Below are 18,807 nucleotides of genomic sequence, written 5' to 3'. Positions count from 1 at the left end.
AGCTGTAGTACCCCCCAAGGTGACATCTCATGGTGTCACATTTATAAACCCAGCTGACCCAACTCTCGCTTCAGTTCCTTGTTCCTGGAACAGTCCCACAAAGGAGAGGCAGGTGGGTCTGGGATGGATATGAGCAACACATCTCAAAGAACAACAGTTACAAAGCTAAGTAACCATTCGTTCTTCTTCGAGTGATTGCTCTCGTCCATTCCAACATGTGACTAACCAACGGTTTGTATGGGGCTGTGTGGGGAACAGAACACTAGGGAAGAACTACTTGCAGAGCAAGAAGTCAAAAGCTCCAATGACTGTCATTGGCAGAAAGAAGGAACTGAGGCGGGTCAGCAGGGGTATATATGAACACCACAGGGGGCGCTACAGCTGACACGAAGGGCACCTCTAGGGAAAGGTCTTCCAATGATTGTGCATGCAGCATGTATGCACACATACTGGAATGCACATGAGCAATTGCTCAAAGAAAAAACAATTTGACATCAGGCCCTGAAATTCCTTCAGGATGCATAAAATTTACCAGGGTTGTAGGATTGGAGCACCAGTCAGATTTAATGCACCACCTACTTCAGCTTGTTTCAGCAGATCTTAGATCAGGGACCAAAACAGAACCTTTGCTGGCTTTGAAATGCTTTCCTGCTCCCTATTATCATCATGCTGCTCTAAAGACCACAACAGATATTCCTCCTATCCGCACAAGCAGCAGCAAGTCTAAATTTTCATTTTATACCCAGTTAAAGTCTTGTCCTGATTCACAGAGATTCTGAGCCCCTGTAGTTCCCACTGACTTTATCTGTAGATGAGAGTGCAAAGAGTGCTCAAGCAACTCTGGGGTGAGAGAGAGGAAAAAAAAAAATCATATTTCTAGTCTTTCATGTGTTCCAGTCAGTCTCTCTGCAGTTAGATGAACATCATCTTTCTGCAGATGGGCATTTGGTTTGTAGGCACCTCTCAGATTATATTACACACATTCACAATTTAAAAAAATACACATGCATTGTTGACACTTCTAGAAACAATTTTCTTCCAGAGGTCTGCAGAGCACAACATATGTGCAGAGAAGGTTTTTAAAGCATTCTTTGGAGACTGCAACCCCTCCCTGAAGGACTCAGAGGAAAGAACTAGCTTTTCCAGCAGTCTTCAATGGAAGTTCAAACATGCTTCATGGTGAAATCAACCTCAATATAAATTACCTATAGGCAAACCTCTCCCTCCTGGGATTAGTAGATGAGCTTGATGTAAGGAGGTCTTCAGGGTTAGAGAATGGAATTTCCCTTCCACCTCAGCCCCCGTTCCCTACAGCTGAAATGGCATCTGTAGCAAGACTGGACCTCCTTTACAGGGCAGTGGAAGGTGGATCCATGCAGCTCCCTTCCATAGGCTCCTGTGGCTCAGTAAGTGCCCATGGAGCTGTGCTCAAGGACATGGGATAGGCTCCCCAATTGTCAGTTGGTACCTTTCTGTGAAATAGCAATAGTTCCAAGGTAAAAGACCCCTTCATAACTATGGAGGAAAGAGTGGCAGCATTTACTCCTTACTGAGAAGTGACCTATGAAGACCTTTAGACTATCTCAGCAGTGGGCAACCTGCAGCCTGTGGTCCACTGTGGTTCCACCTGCAGCCTGCGGACCCCCGGTTTGTCCCCCTTCTCCACACACTTCTCACATACTAGAGCTCTGCACTTGCTACTCTTCTCCCTCCCAGCACTTTTGGACCACCATGATTCATGCTCCATCCCTGCTCCTCCTCCCTCTCTCCAGAGCTTGAATGCCATGAATCAGCTGTTCAAGCTTTGGCAGGGAGGGAGAGGAGTGGGGCCAGAGTGCAAATCAGCAGATTTATGGTGCTCCAAAAGTGCTTGGGGGGAGTAGGAAGCTTGGGGCTTCAGTGCCCTAGTGTGCGAGAGGTGTATGTGTGGGAGGGAAGGGACAGAGTAGGGGAGGTGAGCCACAGGTGGGACCCCAGTGGGCTGCGGGCCACAGGTTGCCCACCACTGACAATCATGTGGCCCACTCACTAGTCTTGGTTGCCCATCGCTGCTCTAGATCATCTTCATGTTCAAGCATCTTCATTGCCCCCTTCTCTGTGCGTCTTCCCTTTGGCTTCAACAATATCAGTATTTCTGCAAAGTCCTCATCCAGTAAAACACTCAACACGAGGACTACAGAAAACAACTGTGTCTACTTGTAGGTCTACAACAGACCAAGACACTGAAGTTGGGGATTCTCAAAGTCTCTGCTCCCTTTAAGATTTCACCCACATGCAGAATGCTTTTTGGCTTCGTGTATATTCTTGCACCAAGCGTCTCTTTGAAGCTGAGAAAGAGCAGTGATATAACAACCAGCTAGCTATGGACCATCACAAGCACAAAGAAGATTCACTGTGGTGCTGCCAGTGTTTCAATTACCTGATGTAAATAATATATTTGAGTTAATTTGGGCACTGATCCTGCTTTGCACTTAAAATTAGTAAAAATAAAAAATGTATGAGAGTTTCAAGACTTCCTTATGAGAGTTTCAGGATTCCCGGTCTGGTTACAAACCTACACTGCCATGTGGCAATGCCATGTCTAAGCTGACTGTGCTCTCCATACTGTTATCAGAGTTGGGCTTGCTGCATAATAGCTATATACTTAAGTCTCTTGGAAATATTTAAAGCCCAGCTCACCCATACCCCCTTGTTACTCTCTCCTTGGTGATCAAATATATCTGCATAGGTTGTTTACTGCATAATGTATTTAGTGTCTGCAGCAAATATTCAGTGGATCAGGAGTCATTAGGGAAGAGAGTCTAGAAACAACTCTTCACTGGAAGAATATGTTTTCTAGAATTCACTGTGCATACACAAAATGGTTATGTTCTGAACTTCAAGCATACCATTTAAATCCACTTTGGACCACAGACTGTCTTCCTTTGACTGATGCTTGAAACTCTGTCTACCTGAAACTTCCCCCTAACCCATGAGGAAAAGGATGAAAAAGACTTTCCGCCTAGCAGTAGAGAGAAATCTAGGCCGTGCAGTTTGGTTCTGGGTGCCAGTTTCCTCAAAATAATGTGAGATTCTGATCGGCAGATCAAATGCATCTCTCAGGGTAAAACTCTAGCTAGCTTCAGATGCACTATTATGTTAAGTGCTGAGTATCTAGCTGCCTACCTACTAACTTTTATAAAGTGAGTGTCACGTTAATGGATTCTTACAAACTTCTCTCTCCTGCTCAATCACTCACTCACTCATTTCCGATATCCAGAGCTGTGCTTTTCATTCATTACCTGAAGAACTCTGTCGTAAGGTTTGAGGCCACATTGATCAGCTGGCCCATTGGGACGGATCATATTTACATAGACACCCTTCTCCAACAGGCCATCAGAGACGCTGAATCCAAAGTCGTCACTCTCTGGGTCCTTGTGGAGTGTCATCTGAATAGAAAGGCATCGAACAAGAAATTTCAATGCAGCATGAGTAGTAGATACATGAAAGAAGCATGGCAGAACTCCTCAGGTAACAGGTGTAGTACAGTCTTGTGATTCTGCTTTGGGTCTCCCGGTGGCGTTTTGCTTGGTCTCGGTCGTGAATATTGCTCATCAATTAATATTGGGAGGAGTATAAATTAAACGTACGCACATGCTGCCAGCTGTTGATACAGGCCACGTGTTCTGATGCTTTGCAATGAGCACATAAATCACAAACAAATCTGCCCTTGCTTGGGGGAGAATAAGAAAGTTTAAGTAGAGTAATAAATTGCAACATTTTGGATCACCTACAGCTTCTATATTAAGTCACAAAGGGGTGGACAGTGCCCATCAACTAATGGAATTTTTCATCAGTGGTGCAAGTCATATTTGCTACTACGGGCATCCTGTGTGCCCAGCAGGCACGTTTATGGCACTGAAAATGTGAACAAAATTAATAACCAAACATGAGTGTTTCCAAGCAAATAGCTGAATGATGACAACTCTAACAGACTTTTAATTTTGGTGGCTTATTCAATAGCTTGCTTCAGAGACACCACACTGATGAGCTTTAACATCATGAATAAAATGTTACACAATTATAAAGCCACACTCCCCTCAATATTTGGTTGATGTTCATGATTCGTGATGGTGGATTGGGTGTGACTGAGCTGCAAACTAGTACTGTTTTTAGCTTTGCCCAATTACCACCGCAACCTGCCCTGCTCTTTCCTGGAAGCACCAATATTAGGAATTGCCAGACTGTGGTGTTATCGGCACCATAGCCAATCGCTGAGTCAGTAACACCAGATTCATAAGAGTGCTGCCTACGACAAAAGTTCAGGCAACAGCTATTGCCTCATTCCTGCTTCTCAAGGACCAGAACACATGCTCCGCCAGGGATTCAGACAGCAGACATTAAGCCAGCTGCCTGGGGTCAGATCAGAGAAGAGATGCTGTACTGTGATGAACCCACTTTAATCCTTTCTCCTCTCCTCTTCCCTCCATTCCAGCAGTAAAGGCAGCTCATTCACCAGTGAAAGCAATATTTCTGCCTGACAGGAGACAGACCAAGGCAATTCTTTTCAATGCCCCCAGCCAGAGAGCCAACTCAGCCAGCAGCTAAGCCAGCGCACTTTAGTTGGAGTGCTCTTTTGGAAACACAGTTGGGAATTGTGGGGTTGTCAGTGCAGCATGTCCACCAAGATTAAAACTGTAAGGTGCTGCCACCACTATCATTAGATACCTCGGATGAATACCATTGCAGTTTCCCTTTGCCCCTAGGAACTTGGGGCATGTCTACACTGGGGCATGTTCAAAAACAAGGCGGCGAGTGTCCACACTACCAAGCCCATTATTTTGAAATAAGGGGCCTGTTATTTCAAAAACAACAACTCCAGCTCGTGCAGAGGAATGAGCTTATTTCAAAATAGTTATTTTGGGAGTTATTATTTTGAAATAACTTCCTTGTGTAGACATAGCCTTGGTGAGCAGTAGCTGTGCTCTGGCTCTTCATTAGACTTTGGCCTAGTCTGCACTTCAAACTCACAGAGGAGGGTGCAAGCCACAAAGCTTGCACTGGAATTCTCCCAAAGTTGGTGACTGCAGTAGAGACATAGGGTCAATATGTCTAAATCCATCTCTCTAGGGGAGCAAAGGCCTCTGTGGCTGTGTTCTACTGAGAGGCCACCTTCCCATTAAGCTGACCCCCTGGGGACATTTACCAAAGAGATACATGATGCATTCATTTAAACTGACATTTGAAATGGTTTGCTTGACCCAAATGGAATATATTCCATGTTGGTAGTGGTAGGGAAGGGGAACATCCTGTCCCCTCCAGTTTCTGTTAAAAACTAACCAATTTTTCTTTTCATTTTTCAGTTTGGTGGCTGATCTAGGAAAAATATAAATGAACTATTGGCTCAGATGTAGACATGACGTCTCTTATGTAGGGAACGAATCATAGAAAACCCATTTCCCAGCAGAATATTTCTCCTGCTGCCCCCTTTTGCAGGGAACACACAGTATAAGGGCACAGCCCCTGACAGTCTCTCAGTGCAGGTGTTTCTTCACAGTCTCCATTGTAACTACAACAATGTTATTTCTAACTGAGGTATCCCTGGAGTAACACTACAGTGAACTTTCTAAACACAGACCTTGTGCAACTCAAGAGGGGTCGGAGACATTATTTCCTGCACTTCCTCCTTAATCTTTTTCATCTCCAGATTCCGCTCATTCTTCTTAGTGGGAGTGATGCTGCTGTCACTCTGCTCTTCACTGCAGCAGGTAGAGTTTCCTTTCCTCAGTGGGCTCAATCCTGACTCGCTAACAGAGTCCACGAGCAGCTTGCTCCCTTCCAGGCCCAGACTGTGCACACTCCCTGTCATGATGGATGCCTGCAGATAAGGGGGTAAGTTAATTCAAATGGGCTAAATAGAAGTTTGAGTGGTAAGAGACTGATGAACCCTAGAAGAACAAAAGCAACTGAGAGAGAAACAGATGACACACAATGTTCAGCACCAACAAGAGGAAACACAATCCTGACCCAAATGCTATAGGAGCCACATAGAGAAAGGGCAGGTATCTCTACAAATGCTCATTGTTTCTTGTCAAAAATCTTTAGTCAATTTTTTGCCCATGAAAAAATGGAGAGCACATTTTTTATAAAAATCACGTGTACATATATATTTACATTACATACACACATAAAATGTATATTTTACACACATACATATTTTACACATACACACTCAAGGACCAATATAATATAAAAGGAAAGCTGAAATTAGTGCATATCTAGTTCACATTCCCTTGACACAACCATCAACTTCCTAGGAGGAGTTCAAGGCTACCTTTTCATACATTCATAACACTAGTTAGTGGAACAAGCTATTATACAGAAAGGTAGAATCAAAGTCCTGTAAGTTTTCAATACATCAAAACATTCAAGTTATACTGTCAGCTATAGGTTATTTAGAGTGAGGTTGGGCTTTCCAGACAGAGAAAAGGTTCTGATTTTGGAGAAGTGAACTTTTAGCTTCTGAAACTGGTTTTCCTCTTAAATGACAAGTTTCGCTTTTGCTTTACAGAAACTCAATGTCATTCTATGGGCGTCTTGGAAAGGACAGTAAAGGGTCTGAACAACTGACCATTGTAATCCATGGACAAATAGCAGAATGGGGAAGCACTAGGAGAACAATACTGGCACATACATTATTGGGGAAGATGTGGACAAACTGGAGAAAGCTCAGATGAGAGCAACAGAAATTATTCCAAGTCTAGAAAACATTGCCTATAAAGGGAAGACTAAAAATACTGGGTTTGTTTAGAATGGAGAACAGAAAACTGATGGGGGAACATGATAACAGTTTTCAAGTCCATAAAAGGTTGTTATAAATAGAAAGGTGATAAATTATTCTCCTTAGCAACTGAAGAGAGGACAAGTAGTAATGGGCTTGAAATGCAGCAAGACAGATTTAAAATATACATTAGGGAAAAATTTCTGACTTCAAGAATAGTTAAGCACTGGAACTAATTATCTAAGGAGGTTATGGAATCTCCACCACTGAAGGTTTATAATAACAGATTAGACAAACATCTGTCAGGAACAGTCAGATAATACTTAGGTCTCCCTCTGTGCAGGGGACTGGACTGGACGACTTATTGAGATCCCTTTCGGTCCTGCATTTCTATGATTATGGGGCATATTATGGCTTCTTCGCTATGGAGGCACACTGGAAATTCCTTCCTCTTCAGCATCCCTGTGCAGAAAGAGCTCAGAAGGCTTCAAGACAGCACTCTTTGAATGTGAGGAAGTGAGAACCACTAGCACTGCAGGCAGAGCTAAATACCTCAGAGATGGTGTGTCAACCTACCCAAGGAAATGTGAAGATGGGTGATAGCCAGCAGCAGGAGGCAGACATGGTGGAACACATGCTACAAAAGGATGGAAGGGTAGTTTCTTGGCTTGTTACCATCGGTCTAGTTTGCTAGCCTGCTCTGTTCTTACGAGCAGGAGGAGAACTGAAAGAGATCAAACTCTGGTTTTGACCCTATACCTGCTTCCAGAGTTGCAGCATGTTGCATGTGCATTTGCATGCAATGGCCAAGCAAGTCAATACCGTAAGTTCCACAGCAGGTTTTCCAGCAAGAAATCAAGGTTTTATCAGCTGCGCTGGAACAATTTGTATAGTGGGAGCACTGACAGCCATTGAACTGAACTGTAAACTCTGCATATCATGGAAATCACTTCAAGCCAGGAGGTGCATCAGCTCCCCCATTAACCTGAAATTCAGCACCTATGGATTTTATGTCAAGAGATGGAAGCCTTCATTTTGAAAAATTGATCAAGCCTTTTAACAAAAGTGAATGCTATGAAATTAGATAGCATTGAGGACCAGTCATCCTCATACCATGCCTTTAAAGGCCACTGTAAGCAGAAAAGTCTCTATTTGGTAATGTTCAATATATGGATCAAAGCTAAGGATTGAGTCCAGAAATTCGTGTGTGGAACCTTGACTAGCTCCAGGTCACACACACTATTTCAATTATTAATGACAATTTTAACTCCAAGGTTCATGCTCAGAAGGGCAGAAGTTCACTTAAAATGTCAACAGACACAAGAAAGAAAATGAGAGGCAGCAAATAGCAAAGCTCAGGAGTTGTAACTCTAAAGCAGACGGAGCTGGGTCACTGACAGGTGGGATTGAACCTGGGACCTTAGATGTGAAAGCCATGAGCCTCTACCACAGGAATGGTCAAGATAACCTCTGCAGGCCCAATTCAGCCACCAAACTGATGGATCCAACCCGCAGCTGCCCTGCTGCTCCCCATCCCAGGCCAATCAAGACTTGGAAATGGGGGAGCGCATGAAGTCTCCTCCCCTGCCAAGGGTGCACAGCCTCAGAGGGAACCACCAGGTTTTTTAAAACAGCTGGCGGTTCCCTCTAGCTGCCATGTACCCCTGGCAAGGAGGGGGCAGGGGGCATGCTCCCCCTGGCCCCAGATCCAACAGCTGGCAATTCTCTCTAGGCACTGGTGGTGGGGCAAAGACTTCATGCACTCCCTTACTCACAGACCAATCAGGGTCTGTGGATGGTGGAGCACAAGAAGTCTCTTGGCCCTGCCCCTTCTACCTGAGGCCCCGCCTCTTCCAGGGCAGCCTGGGACCACTTCAGAAATTTGTCAGGTGGCCCCCTTTTAAAAATGATTGCCCACCCCTGCTCTACCACATGAGCTAAAAAGTTCAGAAAAGGGCAACAGAAATGATTAGGGGGTTTGGAACGGGTCCCATATGAAGAGAGATGTAAAAAAACTTGGACTTTTCAGCTTGGAAAAGAGGAGACTAAGGGTACACTACAGCGTTATTTCAAAATTTCTTATTTTGAAATAGTTAATTCAAAATAACTTATTTTGAAATAACGCGTCTACATACAAAATGCATTTCAAAATAGCGTTTTGCTATTTTGAAATAGCGTGTCCATACTGAGTGGATGCTGAATCACATTTAAGACTGCCAGAACCAGGTCCGGCAGGGCATCAGGTCAGGAGTTACTTAACCTCAGGCAGCAGCCACACAATCTGAGGCCAGACAGCTGGTTCTCAGGTTTCCCTGCTTGCTTGCCTACCTCAATGAGGGGCAGCAAAGCATTTTGTCTCTGCGTGCTCTGGGTGCCCTCACTCGGGACACCACAGCACTCTGCAACATGGAGCCAGAGCTGCCCCGGGCACTCGGGTGCTTCTCTCGGACACATTGCTCCGAGCCTGGCTGCACTTGCTGCAGGCTGCCACCCGGGAGGTCCGTCGGAGGGTTGTCAGTATCCAGGAGGCCCTGCAGGAGAGCTTCCACCCTGAGGAGCACTAAGAGCCTCCCTGGTCTGCCCCACTCTCAGCTTGTGCCTCATTCCTCCCTCACATCCTTCCACTTACCTCTCACTAATCCCCCTTCCTGATGTCAAATAAAATACATGTATTTTCATGAACACAAACTCTCTTTATTTAACAAAACTGGGGGGGAGGGAATGAAACTCTGGTGAGACTGGGGAAAGGAGGCAGGAGAGGGGAGAAGAAAGGGTGGGAGAGGGGAGGGGGAAGCCTGGGAGGAGGGAGCTGGAAGGGGGAAGCAAGGGGAAGAAGGGGGAGAGGAAGCTCAGGGCTCAGAGTTGGGGGGTCTCACTGGACCAATTTGATTGTCATGCAGACCTGCTCCTGTGTTCACATGTGGCCTTTGGTGGCCAGGCTGGCAGCTATCCTGCCACAGATGGCTGCGTTCCTCTGTCTAGTGCGGAGATCATGGATGTTGGGGGCATCCCCCCCAAACCTGAATAAGGTCCATGATCTCCACCCTGGACCAGGAAGGCGCCCACCTTCTTCGGGCCCTGGGAGGCTCCTGGGAGCTGGCAGACTGCTCCTGGGAAGCGGTGGAGGGCTGACTGCCAGTGCTTTGCTGGCTCCTGTTTTGGGGCCACTGGGTCGGGGCAGTGACTGCTGGCTCTGGGCTGGCAGGCTTGGAGCTGGCACAGGCACTATGGCCAGAGTCAACCCCTCTAAGGGCTCTGGCGAGGGGGAAGGGAGAAGACTGTTCTTGGTTGAGGCTGGAGTGGCCACCAGGGCACCCTGGGAAGGCTGGAGGCCCCCTATTTCGATATAAGTGTCAACACAGCACTTATTTCAAAATAGCTATTTTGAATTTGGCGTTATTCCTCGTGGAATGACGTTTACCAAATTTGAAATAAGCGCTCCGCTATTTCAAATTAATTTTGAAATAGCAGTTTGGCTGTGTAGACACTAGTAAAGTTATTTCGAAATAACGGCTGTTATTTCGAAATTACTTTGCTGTGTAGAAATACCCTAAGAGGGGATATCAGTGGCATAGAGAGGGGGGTCAGGGGCAGTTGCCGCCAGGTGCCAGGCTGGGAGGGGCGTCAATTTAGTCCCCCTCCACTTCCCTGTCATCCCTCGGCTCGCCTGCTCCTCCTCCACCCGCCGCCGCTGACTGGAGCCTTCTCCCCACCCCCAGCCCAACCCTCCTCCATCTCTGCCAGAGGGTTAGTGCATGTGGGGGCTCGGCCCCAAACTGGAGGGGGCAGGGGAAGATGTGCTACAAGCTCTCCCCCTCCCCAGGTTGGGATCACACGTGCTCCAGGTTTGGGGCCCAGCTGCACAGCGATGGCAGCGGCGGGGGGAAAAGGGAACTTTTCCTTCACCACACCTCTGGGGGATATGATAGAGATCTATAAAATCATAACTGGTATGGAAAAGGTGAGTAAGCAAAAGTTATTTACTTATTTCCACATTATAAGAACTAGGGGTCACCAGATTAAATTAATAGGCAGCAGGTTTAAAACAAACAAAAGAAAGTTTTTCTTCACTCAGCGCACAATCAATCTGTGGAACTCCTTGCCAGAGGATGTTGTGAAGACTAGGACTTTAACAAGGCTAAAAAAAGATAAATTCATGGAGGTGAGGTCCATCAATGGCTATTATCCAGGATGGGTAGGAATGGTGTCCCTAGCCTCTATTTATCTGGAAATTTATGACAAGAGAGGGATCACATGATGATTACCTGTTGTGATCCCTCCCTCTGGGACATCTGGTATTGGCCAGTCAGCAGACAGGATACTGGGCTAGATGGACCTTTGGTCTGACCCAGTATAGCCATTCTTATGTTCTTATGAAACTGACTCTTGCTAAGGCTGTAGAGAAGACTTTACTTTCCCTTATCAGTGGTCTCAATGCCTCTGGGTACATAACTATGGAAAGTCAATGACCCATCATGTGATTAAGGATTTAAACAAATCCCTCCCCACATTGCAGGATTTAATTTGCCCATGTTCGTGTCACATGGAGATCAGTCTGCTTTGGCTTGGAATAAAGAATAACCAAGCAGAATCTTGTGGCTGGGTGAAATATATTTGCAATAAGCTCATTTTCCTAAAGAGGATGGTGAATGGAAACCTTTTGCTTTTTAAATTCTCTACCATTGTCATTGCCTTGTGTGCACTGGCAAACTCAAACACCCAAACCTCCCTGGAGAAAATGGGAATTGTTCCATGGACTTCAATGGGTTGAGATCTTAAAGTCTAGAAAGTTACTTTAGGATGTGCTCTGAGTAGGGAGTAGTGCAAGAACAGCTTAGGATGCAAAGTCACAATGTTCCTTCTGATCTCCCTGCTGCTCCAGATCTATACCCAGCATACATCACCTTGCATGCCAATGCAGTTTGGCTGGTCAAGCTCTCTTTGGAGGGGGGTGGGACAAAGAGGCAAGCAAAGTGAAACCAAGAATCCATGCAGTCCTCACTCTCCTGCACTGGCTATGTGTCTGCATCAGATGGAGTAACAGCTGTGGAACACCTGCTTCCATTCCTGTGCTGCAAAATGTGCCACAGGTAGTTGACCTTACACCCCACACTCCTGTGTATCAGTGCAAAGGCTAGGCTACACTCTAGTCTTCTGGAAGTACCTGCTCCTAGATTAGAAGGTTGATATTCAGCCAGTCCTGCTAATGCACGGTAGCTCCTTACAGAACTTTCTCATGATTTTAAAGTGGTTTCTGAAGACGGCTTTCCAGCTTTGCTTTCATCACAAGGTTTTAAATTCCAGCTTACCCATTGCACAGCCAGAGACAACCAAAGTGTTGTGGATAAAGACACAGGAGCAGCTCCTGAAGAAAGGAAACACTATGCCTATAAGAAGCTGTTGCCTTCTTATACATTTATGGGATGGAGGGAGAGGGGATGAAAACCCACCATTTTATCCATCTTACTAATCAACAGTGGATGCAGAAACATCTCAATACACAATGCATGCTGGACTCACAAGTATCTAAAATAACTCAGCTGGTCAGCACCCATGTTTTTTGGACCATTTTGGCCAATCTGCAGAGTTTATCAAGTAGAAATACTTCTTCAGCAGAGCATTTGCCATTTGATAGGAAGATATAGATATTTATGACTGTTGTTTGGTCAGCTGCAAAGCTGGTCAAAACAAGAAAAGTTGTTTGTGTATATTTTGTTGGTTAATGGGGAAAATCGAAGAGACTATTGACAGATGAGAACAGCTAATCTGAAAGTACAAATATTCCAAGGGATCAAACTCCAAATTAAACTGGGACAGAATCCTCCCCCCGCCCCACCCACAGATATTGTCAACATTTAACATAAGGGGAATCACTTACTACAAGCGGTGAGAACAGACCGGTTAGAACAATTCCAAGTTGATTTACCTCGATCTCCCTCAAAAGTTCAGACTGGCCGCATGTTTCCAAGTCCTCCAAAGCTTCTCCAAAAACACGCCAAAAACTATCCTCGTGAGCAGTCTCAAGGCCGTTTTGGCGGTTGGGATATCTGTTGTAACGTAGGAACCAAAAATTGTCAGCACTCTTCTGCAGCGGGATGAAAGCCCCAAGGCTAGAACAAGTGGCTCACCAGTAAAAGCAGAGACTTGAAGAGTCTTCATATACAAAAGCAAACAATATGAACTTTTCAGGCAAGAGAGTCCAAATACAAAACCTCCATGCACTTACTAACAGGGCAAAAGTCCTTCAAAGGAAGAATTAAGTTGGTGTAGCAATGTCAAGTTCAAAAGGGTAAATAAAAAGTGCCTGTAGGAAGACTGTAGGTTTAGGAAGACGATTTGGTGAAACAGAGAAGTGAAAGAAAAAAGGATGCATTATGGGTAAACCAGGAGCCTCAGAGACTGTTAGTACAAAGGCTGATGGGACAGAGTTCAGATCTGAGACACAGAACACCTGAGAAGAGAGAAAAACACAGAGGGTAACAGACATGGTGAGAAAATGATAAATACATTAGGTCTCTATGAGAGTAAATAAAATAGAGAGATGTATATAAAATGATTTGCCCTAACTTAGACAAGTACATAACACCACAGCTAGCAACACAAGGAACATCGTAATAAAACCAGTATGACCCTGAATATGCTTTAAGACATAATTATTATGTATTTATCATATTGATAGTAGTGAGGGGAACTGAACAATATAGTCAAACTTAAATGTCTTATGTCTATGAAACAGTGTCTGCACTTACAACATTTCTACCTGTTTAAAAATTTTCACCAGATGTGCCAGTGTTCCATTAAAGGTGGAGGAAATCTCTTTCAAACTGGGAGAAATATTTGCCATGAAATACTGGGCATTCTTCCCCATCACTGCAGTGTCTGCATCTCTATTAAAAAGGGACTAGACAAAATATGGGAGTATTTTGACCTCTAAAGCAAATGGTAATTGAATGCACTGATGTGTCTTGAGAGATTTGTGGCAAGGGTATTATTAGCATTGTTGTGTGGATTATGGAAGTACCTATATTATGCCAGGCACTGTTCAAGACAACCCTTGAGAAAAGGAACTCCTGATTTAATACTTCAAGGTCTCCAAGGAAGTCCTCTATATAGACCATGCTGTGAAACAGTAACTCATTATAAACCCAGCAATTAGAGACACTCGGCTGTACCGTATCTATCCTCAGCAATGTTATCTTATACCAATATTATTAGTAGCATGTACAAGACTCTATCTCCGTCCTATCAGGTGACAATTTACATAGCCCAATTTGAGCTATTAACTTTTCAAATAAAGGAAGATTCTCAGTCAGTGTATTTTAACAAAGATCAAATACTCTATTATTTGAATACCAGTGAAAAAACAGTTTATCTTTTGTCCAATTTTAAAAGTCCCACTTCCAAATCCATATTAATTTAGGCACAGATCTTGCAAGGTTTTAAGTACATGCTTAACTTTATGCACTATGTGTAGCCCCACTGATTTCAAAGGGAATATTTACACTGTATAAGCTTAAGCACACAAATCAGTCTTTGCAGGATCAGGAACTTGGTTTATTAGTTTAGAGAGACCAAAAATTACCCAGTGACAGATTTTATAACAATAAACAAAACCCCCTTTAGACTAAGGCTAAAAACTTCTGTTATAATGCCTAAGACTCAAACTTCATATCCCTTCCCTTACTCAGTCCCTTTCTTTGCTGGGAATTTTCCAGTGAGACAGATGCTCCCTACAATTAGAGTCCCTTGCATCTTGAATAGGGATGTAAGCAACTAGTCGATTATCTGATAAGCTAAATCTTATTGGATAATCCACACACTTCTCAACTAGTCACTCCCCCTGCCCCTTGCTGCCTCTATCAGAAAGAGGCAGAAGGGGAGGGGGAAGAGGAAGGAATGCTGCGGGGGAACCATCTTAAAAGCTGGTTCCCCCCCACAGCTCCAGCTCCATGGGAGAGGACAGGGGCACAGCGGAGGCATTCCACCTTTGATATGTACAAGAGTTCCCGCTGGAGCTCTTGCCTATTTCAAAGCAGAAGCATCGCATGGAGCCCGGGCCTGCGGGGGACTCTGAGACCCTCGCTGACCCCAGGGTCCATGCAGGCATTTCTGCTTTGAAATGTACAAAAGCCCCAGCGGGAGCTTTTGTGCATTTCAAACACTGAAACACCAGGTGGAGCCCGGGATTATCAGGGGACTCCATGCAAAATTTCAGTCTTTGAAATGTACATTTCAAAGGCAAAACGCCACACTAGTCTTTATCGACCAATGAAATACTCAATGGAAATCCCACTGACTATTCAATTAGTTAATTAATCGAAATTTAACATCCCTAATCTTGAATCAAGTCAAATATATCGTTATAAAAATGCATTTAGGTCTCTAGATTGGGGATCTGACATCACTGGCACCAAAGCTTTTTTCTAGGTTGGCAATAGCTGGGGTTAGATAGGTTGTTTTCTCCCTAAGAGGACAGCACAATAGAACTGGCAATCTGACTTTTGAGTGTTGGTTTTCCAGTGCTCTGAGTCAGAATGTATTAGGCTTCAAGAGCCATTACAATGGCTCAAATATGTTAGCTTCAGCTGTCAAGCAGCCATCCTACAGGAACCCTTAAAGGTTAATAGCCTCTGTGAGGCAAACTGCATTGAAGGACCAAAATACACACAAAAGACCAGCTGCTAATAGCTTTCCTTTCAGCTTTCCTTCTTTTAAACAGGTGGAAATGTCCATGAGATGTCTCACGTTTTGTCTTGTTTTTAACAAAAACAAAAAAAACACACCACACCGCGCACACAACTATGGGGAGTCTGGAGAACGTCAAGGGTAGGATTGGTCAACCTATGTGTAATTGAGTGAGGGCTCAACCTTTTCCCCCACTCCTCAAGGAAGCCCTATGTAGAGTAGGGTGGGATGGGGAACAAAGGAGTGGATCAACAATAGAAGATCCACGGGAAAGTGAAGAGCAGCCTCCTTCCCTTGCACCCCAACAGAGTTATTTGCAGGCATTTCTGCAGAACGTGCAGTAGCCTGAGCCAAGGGCTTGATTCTGCTCCACTTGTTCACCTTGACTTCTTCAGCTGGACTAACTGGTGGAAGAAGAAGGTACAATTCAAGGTGAACCAAACGGGGAGCAACTGGTCACAGCTTCCAGAGACAGCACTATCATGTTATTCTTTCAGAGGAAAGTGCAGTGAAACCAGCAGTAGGGGCTGCCTCTGGCAGGTAGCCCATTGTTTCAGGCAACCATGAACATAATCCCAAAGGGTCTGTGATGCAATTTTGTTATAACTACTAAAGGCTGGCCTGCTTTAGGAAGAGATATTCTGCTGGTCCTTAACCATTGTTTCACCGTATAATGCCCCTGAGAAATTGCCGTGTTAATAAGAAGTGTTTTGCCAATGCCAGACTGAAGTGGAGAATTTGTGGTGCATGTTCTTTATCAAAGCCTGTTGCTTAAGTTAGCAACAAACTACAGGGCAAATTAAAAAAAAAGATTAACTAATTTAAATTTGAGATTTGGTAGCACTCCACAGTACTTCATGCACCGGAGATCTCCCCATTCACATCCTACCCTTAACATGCATACCCTCCGCCCCAACAACAGTGCATGCTCTGAGATGTGAACCTAAGGTGATGTGTCAAAGACAGCTGAATACTGTAGATTGTCACCACGGTACCCAGGAGAAAACATGTCATCAAACCCCACACAGGTGGTGGTAAATATCATGGATAATGGCTGAATTCTCAGTAAAGACAATGCAGCTGAAGACTTTAAATGAACTGGGCAACTATTATATTGTTGTTGGGAAGAGATTAATAGGAACTATCTGTCCACTCTCCATCCCTGATTCAACAGCTCCACCACACAAACATGCCCTCTGTGTTGCACATATGATTGACAAAATAGTCAGTATGAACACGTACACCCACCCACCAAGCCTCCTCCCTACTTCTTGTAGCTCCTACATACCTGGTGGGTTTGTCCCAGTCATCTTCACTGAAGCTTCCATCCATATAGGGATAGTTCTTCCTGGGATCCCCAGGAGGAGTGCTGTTCTTCTGCCTGCTAGATCTCCATTCATGTGGATGCAGGGCAATGCCAACAGCCTGAGGTATATATGTACCTAGGGAAGGTAGGGAGAGGAAGAGAGGAAAAAACAACTACCTGGTTAGATATTCAAGATGAAACATTAGATCTGGGGGAAGGACAGTCTTCTGCTGAAGGCAATGGCTTTGTTCTTTCAAAGATCTGAGTTCCATTCCAGGCTCTGCTACAGACTTCCTGCATGATTTGGGAGAAATCACATAATCTCTCTGTACTGTTTCCCTTCATCTGTAAAATGGGCATTAATTATACTTCTTTCCTCCTGCTCTTATCGGTCTTCACTGTAGACTCTTTGAAGGGCGGGGGAGGCAGTTGACCATATTTTACTAGGTGTCACCTTGACCAGGCCCTCTGCGTGCTACTGCAATGCAAGTGAGATTAAAATAAACCTTGCAAAATATTTCATGATCCTCTGCTGTTTCCATCTTCCCCACTTCAGAGTAGGAGGAAGCAGTAGCTATGCCCATTAGTAAGAGGAAGGAAGTGGATCTGTGCATAGAGGTTCTCCGTTCTCCCCTCCCCCGGCTGGGGGAATGGCAGCCCAGGGAAGCATTCACCTTCAGGCTTTTCCCCTGTCGCTCCCATTGGAGAGGAATTGCAGCCAATGGGAGTGGCAGGGGTTAGTGCCTGCAGGCACAGGGTGATGCAGAGCCATCTGTGGCCCCGCAGGGAGCTCTCCCCAATTCTCTGCCCCCTCCCAGACCCCGCACTCCCACCTCCTTCCTGTACCTTTCCTCCATCCCAGACCCCACACCTGAACCCCCACACTCCTCCCACACCCTCTCTCCCAGACAACTCCTCCCAGCCTGCTCCCACCCCCTAACCTCCTGTCCAGACCCTGCACCTCCCCTTTGCCCACTCCTGTACCCTACCTTCTGCACAGATCCCACACCCCCACCTTGCTCCTGGGAGGCCCTGTCCCAAACACAGATTCTTCATTTTTGGCCCCACTCCAGAGCCTGGGGGTACCACAAAATCTATTAGCCCTGGGCTCCCAGAAGAGTTAATCTGGCCCTAGGGATAGCCTTGAGTCTTGGCTTCCCTACAGAGCTAGACCACAAGTGGAAACCTGGTGCCCTGAGTTCCATTAATGCGGTGAGTGTCTTTTTGTCTGCTTCTCAGTTAGGGACCAAGTCAGTGAAGAGTTTTTTCTTACTTGTGTGTGGCCCCTGCCTGATTTTTCTGTGGGTCAATGGCCCGTGACACACAAATTATTCCCTATCCCGGACTTAAACCCTGATCCTGCAAGGAAACCTCCAGTCCACACTCCTGCACCTGTGAAGAGTCACTGTAGGCTCAGGCACTGTAATTTATCTGGAGGAGACATGAAAAAGTGTTTCTAACTCAGATAAACTTACATGTCCAACAAGCAACAAAAGAAGCTGCTTCATAGCTACTACAAAAGCAGTAGACTCTCATATACAGACATTAAAGCCCCACTCATCCTGTATAAAGTTAGCATCCCCTTCCCCTCCACCTAGTAAAGGTGAAGATACACACCTTATGTTAACAGTCCTTCACATATCACATGATTTGAAATACAAAGATTAGAGGGGCACAGAGCAGCCGAACAACTGTAGGTCCCAATGTGGGGAGGGAAATGAAGCGGCACAGACAGCAATTTTTTGAAAACAGAGTTTTCACTGGTAATTTAAGTGCTGTTAGCAAAGGAAATAGTCTCACTTGCATCTCCTACCCACCTTCCCCAAACCCCAGTCTCTTCAGTGAGTTTTTCAGAGAAATTCCAGCAGCCTTTCCGAGAAAAGTAGAACGCTGCCATACATGCTTTGCTAAATCAACAGGAAGAGGCAGCGAAGCAACACATAATTAAAGCAGACTTGACCTCCTGGACCGCCAAGAGGAATGGAAATGCCAAGGGACAATGCGAGCAATTCCTAGGACATGCCAAGGGCCATTCTTTTTCGTAGCTGAGTGTTCA

At 45.1% G+C, this 18,807-nt stretch overlaps 1 protein-coding gene across 5 annotated transcripts in view; it reads right to left on the bottom strand.

The window, feature by feature from the left end:
* Positions 1 to 18,807, bottom strand: part of GRIP2 (glutamate receptor interacting protein 2) — a 528,003-nt gene that overhangs the window by 2,634 nt on the left and 506,562 nt on the right. For all 5 annotated transcript variants that reach the window (XM_075938764.1, XM_075938763.1, XM_075938768.1 and 2 more), the window contains 4 exons: positions 16,734 to 16,887; positions 12,687 to 12,807; positions 5,618 to 5,857; positions 3,282 to 3,428 (listed from right to left, as the gene is read on the bottom strand). In XM_075938764.1, the coding sequence (XP_075794879.1) occupies positions 3,282 to 3,428; positions 5,618 to 5,857; positions 12,687 to 12,807; positions 16,734 to 16,887 (662 nt within the window). The remainder of the gene's footprint in view (positions 1 to 3,281; positions 3,429 to 5,617; positions 5,858 to 12,686; positions 12,808 to 16,733; positions 16,888 to 18,807) is intronic.

The sequence above is a fragment of the Pelodiscus sinensis genome, chromosome 11, assembly GCF_049634645.1.
Source record: "Pelodiscus sinensis isolate JC-2024 chromosome 11, ASM4963464v1, whole genome shotgun sequence".
Lineage (NCBI taxonomy): Eukaryota > Metazoa > Chordata > Testudines > Trionychidae > Pelodiscus > Pelodiscus sinensis.
This window is presented reverse-complemented; position numbering and strand designations above follow the sequence as displayed.